This window comes from Aythya ferina, assembly GCF_964211825.1.
Source record: "Aythya ferina genome assembly, chromosome: 1".
Taxonomy (NCBI): domain Eukaryota; kingdom Metazoa; phylum Chordata; class Aves; order Anseriformes; family Anatidae; genus Aythya; species Aythya ferina.
This window is the reverse complement of record NC_140296.1, coordinates 17,102,622-17,111,017: the sequence shown is the minus strand read 5'-3', so window position 1 is coordinate 17,111,017 and position 8,396 is coordinate 17,102,622. Positions and strand designations below refer to the sequence as shown.

Sequence of the window (8,396 nt, the reverse complement as noted above, 5' to 3'; positions counted from 1 at the left end):
GATTGAAGGAAGGGGAAATCTGCTGTGCTACAGCAGCTGGGAGAGAGGGGTGAGAGCTGAGAGAGAAGCAGCCCTGCAGCCCACAAGGTGAGTGCAGCAGGAGGGCAGGAGGTGCTCCAGGCACAAGGCAGCACAAGTTCCCCTGCAACCCTTAATCCTGATGGATGGACCCCGTGGGACAGAGCCGTGTGGGAGCAGTTCCTGAAGAGCTGCAGCCTGTGGGCAGCCCCCGCAGGCTCAGTTCGGGAAGGACGGCATCCATGGGAGGGACCCCACGGGGAGCAGGGGCAGAGAGGGACCCTGAGGGAGCGGCGGAGGTGAGACCACGCCGAGCCTGAAGGTGCCGCGGCCGAATGCCGGCGGGATCCAGACCCTGACCCCTGCACCTCCCGCTGTGTGGCTGAGGCTCTGCGTGCCCGGCTCCGAGCCATGCGGGGCGCTGCTCCGCTCCGCTCTGTCTCCGGGCGGGGCCCCGCCGCTGCCCGGTTCCCGTTCCGCCGCGCTGTGCCCGCCTCCCTCCCTCCCTCCTTCCCTCCCGGCCCGGCGGGGCACGCAATGGCGTCGGGCTGGCAGAGCGAGGCGAGCCTGGCGGCGCTGAAGGAGCAGCGGCGGCAGCAGCGGGAGGAGCTGCTGGCGGAGGTGGGCGGCCCGGCCCCCGCGGGGAGGCTCCAGCCCCTCGGCCGCGGGCTGGGGGCGGGTGGAGGAGCCGGGGGGAGCCCGTGGGGAGCGGGGGCAGGGCAGGGCAGGGCAGGGCAGGGCAGGGGCTGGCCGCCGAGTGATTTCAGGGGTGTTGTGCTGGGCGGTGGGGCTGGGGCTCTGCCTGCTTTACGCCAGGGCATGGGAGGAGGCAGACCCTGCCGCACAGAGGTGTTTCTGGAGCAGTGGCAGTGTACTGGCTGGGCTGGTGCTGCTGTCTCTCCCCACTTCTCAAAGCAGGGGGCACAGAGGGGGTGTTAGGTACAGGCAGGTGTCTCCCTGAGCCCACAGGGAGCTGTTCCTAAGCATCACAGCTTCCCTTCTGGGACTGCACGGCTCTGGGACAGTTCTGCCCTGCGTGTTCCCCCCTTACCAGCAGCTGGAGGGAGTGGCCTTTCACTTAGCAACAGATGGTATTTTCCTGCAGAAGTTTCTTTTTTGTGTTATTAATGTGTCTTCTGCACTTTCTGCTCTGTTTAAACCACTATGCAATAATACTGTTAGGAGTGCTCCCCTGCCCGGTTGAAACTCTTGGATGTGCACAAAACATTCTTAAAGAAAGTGAAACTTAGGTAGGGCACCATTATCCTGCCTTACCTCTTCTCATGCAGCAAGCTGTTTGGGAACATGCAGCTCTGTTTGTACAAATATTTTACATTGTCAGGCATTGACAGAGTAGTTCATCAATATCAAATAATCATTTTTCTCTTCTTTGCTTCTACTTGCATCAGCAGTGCAGTGTGACATAGAAGTGTTCTTGTTCTGTGAGGGTGTTGTTTAAAAATTTTGACATGACTTAGTCTTTCCAAATGTCCGTGGATGGCCTTTTACGTCTTCTAAATATCTCTAAAATACTATTGACTGTAAGTAAGAGAGAGAGCATTAAACACTTCTGTGATGTTTTCGTAGTAACTGGATGGTGATATTAAATATGTTGCAGTCTGTGGAAAACTCAACCAATTTGTATTTAACCTGTCATCACTAAACTAACTCTAAATTCCAGGAGACACAGTAAAGCTGAGAAAGGTTGGGTTGCAGTAGTGAAACACAACAGCAGTGAAACTAAAGCTGCTCCCATGGAAAAAAAGCTGAAGCTGGTGATGAGGGCTCCTACTCGTACAGAGGATGGAGGAAAAGGGATGGGGATGTAGGGGGGAAAGGGGTGAAGGTGGCTTTGGCAGAGGCAAAGCTGGTGCTAAAAAGCACGATATTTTGGCTGTAATGGCTGTGATTCTTGCTCTTGGGATATGTCTCAAGAGGTCGTTGATGGTAACGTAGATGTAGCTTCATGGGTCCTAACTCTAAATGTTGACACGTTCCTCTAGATCTAGATGCTGCTCATCAGCCTTGCTGAAGAATAATAGAAAATCTGATTTTGAGATTTTAGGTTGGAACAAAATCTGAATTTATTTTTCTTTTCTTACCAGTAAGTTGTGCTATATTACAAGATATGCTGTGTCGAATTTCATTTTTTTTTTTCTTCAAGTTGACAAAGAAACAGTACATTACATTATTTAGCCTGTTTTTAAAATGCCATGAATACATTTTATTCCTATGTGGAAATATTAAAAAAAAAAAAGTATCTGCAGTTTTTTGCAATGCTAAATAAAACCAAATGCACAAATTCCACCTCTCTTTGTGCTACTTGAGGTGTTTATCTTGTGTTCTAAATCACGACTTCAGTGGAGGAAATACTCTTGCCTCTTATTAACGAAAAATACACAGCAAAGAATTGCAGAAGGATGTGATAGAATCGTAGATTCATTAAGCTTGGAAAAGCCCTCCAAGATCATCTGGTCCAACCATCCCCTGCCACCACTGTCATCCACTAACCCATGTCCCCAAGCACCACGTCCAACCTTTCCTTGAACACCCCCAGGGACGGTGACTCCACCACCTCCCTGGGCAACCCGTCCCAGTGCCTGACTGCTCTTTCTGAGCAGAAATGTCTCCTCATTTCCAACCTGAACCCCCTCTGGTGCAACCTGAGGCCATTCTCTCTAGTCCTATCACTGGTTATCTGCAAGAAGAGGCCAACCCCCAGCTCCCCACAGCTTCCTTTCAGGCAGTTGTAGAGAGCAATGAGGTCTCCACTGAGCCTCCTCTTCCTTAGCCTAAACAACCACAGCTCCCTCAACCGCTCCTCACAGGACTTGTGTTCCAGAAGGATATTTCAAGATAGCATTGACCGATTGAATTTCATCTCTCCCCTTCCTCAATGTAGGTGAGAGTAAGGCAGTATGTGCAAGGAAGGCAACTCTAATTTTCTGTATACATCAGTGCTCACAATTAATTTTTATCACTCAAAAGTAATAACTGGGGAAAAAATATTGATCTATAAAGGTGCTGTATCATTGCTCATTCAAAAGCTATTCAAGTGGTAGAGATTATTAGGAATGAAGAACAAAGGAAATCATTACACATTACATCTAGCAATAGCCAATACTCAGTGGAGTTTGAACTCAATTTTTTTTTTTTTTTAGCACTTTCTTAATAAACTCTCTTTTGAATGATGTTAAAAGCAGTTTAGTTTTTTTTTTTTTCTTTTCACTGCCTGCTCAGGAAAGAAGAAAGCAGGAGAGAGACAAATTAAAAGAACTCAGTGGTATTCTGCCCGAAGTTCTAGGCAGGAAAAACTGCAAATGACAGATCGGTGGTTTGGTTTTTTTTCTCTTATTTGGGAAGGTAAACAGTCCTCATTTGTAGAAACCAAAGTATTTCTGGTTTTCCAAACTCCTAAAGATGTCAGTCTGTTGATTAATGTATACATAATTGGTAATATTGACAAGTGAGCATTGATTAATATTTTAAATGTGTTGACTTTCTCTGCTTTACTTAGATTAATCTCATTATGGTCAGACTGCATGTTGCTGTATGAGCAGAACAGAATTGGGAGGAAACTACTGCAAGACTTCATCTTTGTGAGCTTTGACCCTGTTGCTCGTGAAGGCAAGAAAGAAATGGGCTTAGTTTGATGGATTTACTGCAGTATGTGTGGCTTAAAAAAAGGAGCAGGAGGCCAGGTGGAGGTTGGGAGCACTGTGTGGCAGGGTAGTAGAATAGTGGTGACTTCTAGCTTTTGGCTAATATTCTAAGGGCATTTATTTGATGGTTGCAGTCTTGGAACCTCCTGCTGTTTGTTTTGGGAAAGGAATTGGGAGGCTGTGTATGTCTTTGAGTATTCACTCCTAATAATCTTAGAGGTTTATGGACATGAACATAAACACTTCAGTTCCATTTCTGAAAGATGAGATGTTCAACTGACTCACCTTAATTATAAAATATAACCTGTATTTGTAAATATAAATTTACTTATTATAAATATAATTACTCAGCTTGTGATTATAAAATATTGAAAAATTTTAGTCTGTCTTCTGTTCTATAGAGAATGTAGTTAGGGCAATGAAGAAAAGGAAACCTTTAAACCTGGTCACCAATACCATCCTTTTCTTGATGGCTAGGACAGTGAGGAGTCCAAGGGAACTCTATATTCAGAAGCAATTCTGCCAAAATCTCTGAACTCACAATAAGGTGCTAGGATCAGCTCACCCTTTTCTATTTGCAAATTGCACATCCACATATGTAAAAAGAGATTTAAATATATTACAAATTTTGAAACAGTTGTAGAAGTAGACTTGACTTATTACCCTTTATTTTTAAAACAAGCTGACCAGAAGTTGCTTCTTGCTGACTTTTTTTTAAATTATTATTAATTAAACTTTCCTGGTTTTGCTGGTTTTGATTTTATCCTACTTCTTATGAAAATCAAACCAACCCATTGATTGAGATTTCTCTTTTAAATTTTGGAAATGTATCTTATTTGTGCAGTCTGTCCTCCCAACTGCATTGCTCAAACCCTGGCAGCTGGTAATGTTTATGGATAATGATCAGTAATCAAATAATTAAGTGTTGACATGCAAATTGTTATCAAGCTCCAGAAATAGCATCTTGTTTTGATGAGTGTGATATGTTCATGACACTACTGTTTCAGTTTGCGAGTTTAGAAGGAGAAGATAATTTGATAGATGTTTGGGTAAGTGCAGGCATGTGTACTTTCCCTAGATGTGAGTACATTTTTTTTTTGGTAAATACTGGCAATAATTCAATCCTGAATTAGTCCCTGAATCTGTGCTACTATATGTATTTTTGTCTTCCAGCGTTACAGCTCTGTGAATTAGACCTCGAGTCTTTCACTCATTGGTCTCAAAGGCTGATGTGATTTGGCCATTGCTTATGCAGAAATTGTCTTTTAATCATTAGGGATGGCTGAGAGATTGCGAGTTTCTCTTGGTAGCAATACAGAGGGATTTAAAAAAAAAAAAAGTGTAAGTAAATGAGAACTCAGTATTTTAAACAAATAAGATGTTCAGGAAACAATATAAATAAAATGATTCTTTGGAACAGGCTTACGGCACAAACAAGAAATTGTGTGTATTAGTTTTAGTCCTTTAGATTTCTGAAATAATTTTGAGATGTACAATCTGTTATAATCAGGAATGTGTTTGCTTTTGATTCCGGAATCTACATTTATTTTTGCTTTATATTTTTTATTTATTTTCTTTGAAAATACAACCTAAAATAAAAAGCAGTGATATCACAGAATGCACAGCCTTTGACCTCCAGGTAAGCCATGAAATCAGCATGTTCTCCTGAGGCCCGGGTAGGTGTTTCCTTAGAAAAGCCATCGGGTTGTTGGAGTGACTAGGATTTGCAGAGGTAGCGGAATGCTTCGGCAGCATCTGACACTTCAGTTTTTAACAGAAAAATAATTTTTGTCTTACAGGAAGGTGGTATTGTGGTACTGTACTCACATTTTTGACTGAAATTAGAAGAGTAACAGCAGTGAGAAAGGAATACTGCCTTTCCACAGGCTTTCAGACTTCTTTTAAACCACTTTGACATACGCTTTTGCAAGCAGTGCCTCTGGTTGAACAGCCAGGTCGTTCATAGCCCTGCTGCTGCCTTCACTGTTAGGCTCTGCGAGTCCTTCCTTTTGGGTGCTCCTGGCTGTGAGTTCTCTAGCCTCTTCTTTAAACTCTGTTCTGTAATGAGTACCAATCACAATAAGCTTAAATGGTTTCAATCTTATCAGTGGTCTGTGTTCTGCACCCTTTGGCAGGTGGAGGTGGCAGAGAGCAGTGATGTTCCAGCTGGCACGGCTGGAGCAGACGGAGGTTACCAGCAGCCGGGCACAGCTCAGCTGCGGCAGCTTGGGGTGGAAGCTCAGCCCTTTTGCATGAAGCTTGGTAAAGCTTCAGGGGTGTAAGGATAATCAGAACATTGAGGGTAGGAAAAGCAGTAAGCGTACAGGAAAATCAGTGTGCTTAAGTGGAGAGTTGGTGTAGGAGCATCAGGACAGTAGGAAGGGGTTATTCGGGCTCCCTGGAGATGTGCGTTCATGTAACTAGGCCTTCCCAGCCCTGAGCTTTGTTGTGGTGCAAGTTGGGAGAGCAACACTGCCCACAGCGACCTTTCTGATAGCTTAATATCAGAAGTGGCAAATGGGTGGGACCGATTTTATGGTAGGACAGGAAGATAGTTCTGAAATCAGGAGTTGAAGCTCAGTGTCTGGATTTTGGATTCCTCGTTTTGATATCTTAAGGACTGGGCTAAGCGTTTTCTCTTTTGAACTTGCCTAACAGAAAGCTGTTGCCAAAAGTTTTTCCACGCTCCTTCCTCCCAGGACCCAAAGTACACATCTTTTTTCTTCTTTCTTGCATGGAAAAGGGTAGCCTTCAAGACCTTGCCTGGGGGCCAGCTTAGAAGCTTGATGTGCACAAAGCTGTACCCTGCTCTTGGTGGGATGCATTTTCTGTCGGGGTAGTTCTTGAAGTGGCTTCCCCCTGAGGCCAGAGTACAGTGACAGGCAGGGAAATGCAAGGAAAATGCTGGGAACATATGGGATGGGAGCATGGAGTGGAGTGGGAGTGGAGCCTTGCCCTTCCACGGCAGCTGGCCCTGAGAGCAGCTTGGCTTCTTTGTCACTTGTCTCTGTCATGCTGTACTGATCTGGTGATGTGCTGCGGAACAACTTCTGATTGTTACTTGGAGGAAAAGTGATTGTTTTCTTCCTTTTGAATGAAGAAGTTAACTGTTGGGTGGTGGTGGTGATCATCTTACCCTGAAATGCCAGAGGGTGGCCACACTTGAAGGTGGGAAACTGCATGGTCTCTGTCGTGATGTGGAGAGTGGAGGACTTTCAGTGGCCTTGGTGAGAGCTGAAATGGTAAATGGAGTCGGGAAAGAGTGTTGGTGGTCAAGGTTTTGGTGTGCTGCAGAGGGAGTGAGCCCTAGGTGAGGCATGCCCACTTCTGGACATCTGTGAGGTACTGTCCTGTAGCAACCTCTAATTATTGGGGACCTGTGGATTCTGCCCACTGGCAGGGTGTTTGATCCTTTCTGCTAGATCCTACAGTGATGTGCTGTCATTTTTGCAGCTTTTGGTGTTTTGTGCTTTACAAGCTGTTGGGAACAGGATTTTTACTTCACGCAGCAATTACTGTGGTTAGTGGCCCTGCAGGCCGGGACTCATGACCTGCCTCAGCTCTGTAATGAGACTGGAAAGCAATTTCCCTGAGCTTGATTTCCTTCCTCTCTCAGATGGGACTGTGAAATCCAAGATCCTTTGGCCTGTGTGTGGTAAAGGCTGTAAAGAGTTTGCTGTGCTGCCGTGGCAAGCAGTACTAACCTAGTGCTCTGAAGTGATTGCTTATGTGACACCAACAGACCTCACAGAGAGCTTTGCCAGCGTTAGACTTCACCTCGTGTCTGCCTCGAATGGGACCGAGCAACTTTATTAGGGTACCACAGAAGTTGCTAGTTGCTTTTAGTGGTCCTCTGTGTTTGGTGTGCTCTGCCACTTGCAGAATTAATTCATTACTTGGCAGCAGAGTTATTTCAGAAATGAGACATCCTCTATTTATGGAGAATCATAAAATGGTTTGGGTTGGAAGGGGCCTTAAAGATCATTGAGTTCCAGCCCCCAGAAGGAAGCTCACAAATGTTGGTGGCAACTTAAAATGTACCAAATGTTAAGTGCTTGTCTGTAAGGGTGAAAGGATGAGTTGTATTAATGAACTTCCATTTGAAATAAAGGCTTGAATTGCTGTGGGTTGGGAGCTGTGAAACTATTAGTTGGCCTTCGTAGCATAGAATAAGGCTGACAGCAGACTTAATTATAAAATGTAGAAAAGGAAGAAAAAATAGATGGATGCTAGTAAGCCCTGTGTGATTGATTATAAAAGGCAAGTGGAATAGGAAGGACGTTTGGAGCTAATAAAGTAATGCAGACAAATCTCCTCCTCCTCCCTGGTGACACTTTAAATAATTAGGGGTGTGCTGTGAGGGAAAAACATTCACCAGCTATAAAAATAAATATTGTAATGTGATGGTAGAGGGAGGTAAATAGTTTTTAGCGATTGGAAGGACCAGAGGTTGTTGCTTCTGCCTTTCTTGCTGGGTGTTAAATTGATAATTCATGTGAAAATGTAACTTCTGGAGTCTTTCTAAATGGCTACGCAGCTTTCTCATTTGTTTTTAGTTAGGATATTGTTACAAATCTTCTGTAGTATCTTCGTGTAAGGAGAACCAACTTCAGGCTGCTGCTTTTGCGCCTTCCGCTTTTTAGCAGTCCGGTGGCATTGCCGCCACAGACTCATCTCACGCAAGCCTGTTCCAGCCAGAATTCAGCATTAAGCTGC

General features: G+C 44.8%; 1 protein-coding gene across 1 annotated transcript in view; it reads left to right on the top strand.

Annotated features, from left to right (window-relative positions):
• Positions 1–488: 488 nt before the first annotated feature.
• Positions 489–8,396, top strand: part of CWF19L2 (CWF19 like cell cycle control factor 2) — a 69,480-nt gene continuing 61,572 nt past the window's right edge. Inside the window, exon 1 of the mRNA XM_084507037.1 lies at positions 489–639. Coding sequence (XP_084363163.1) covers positions 556–639 — 84 coding nt within the window. The 5' untranslated portion in view covers positions 489–555. The remainder of the gene's footprint in view (positions 640–8,396) is intronic.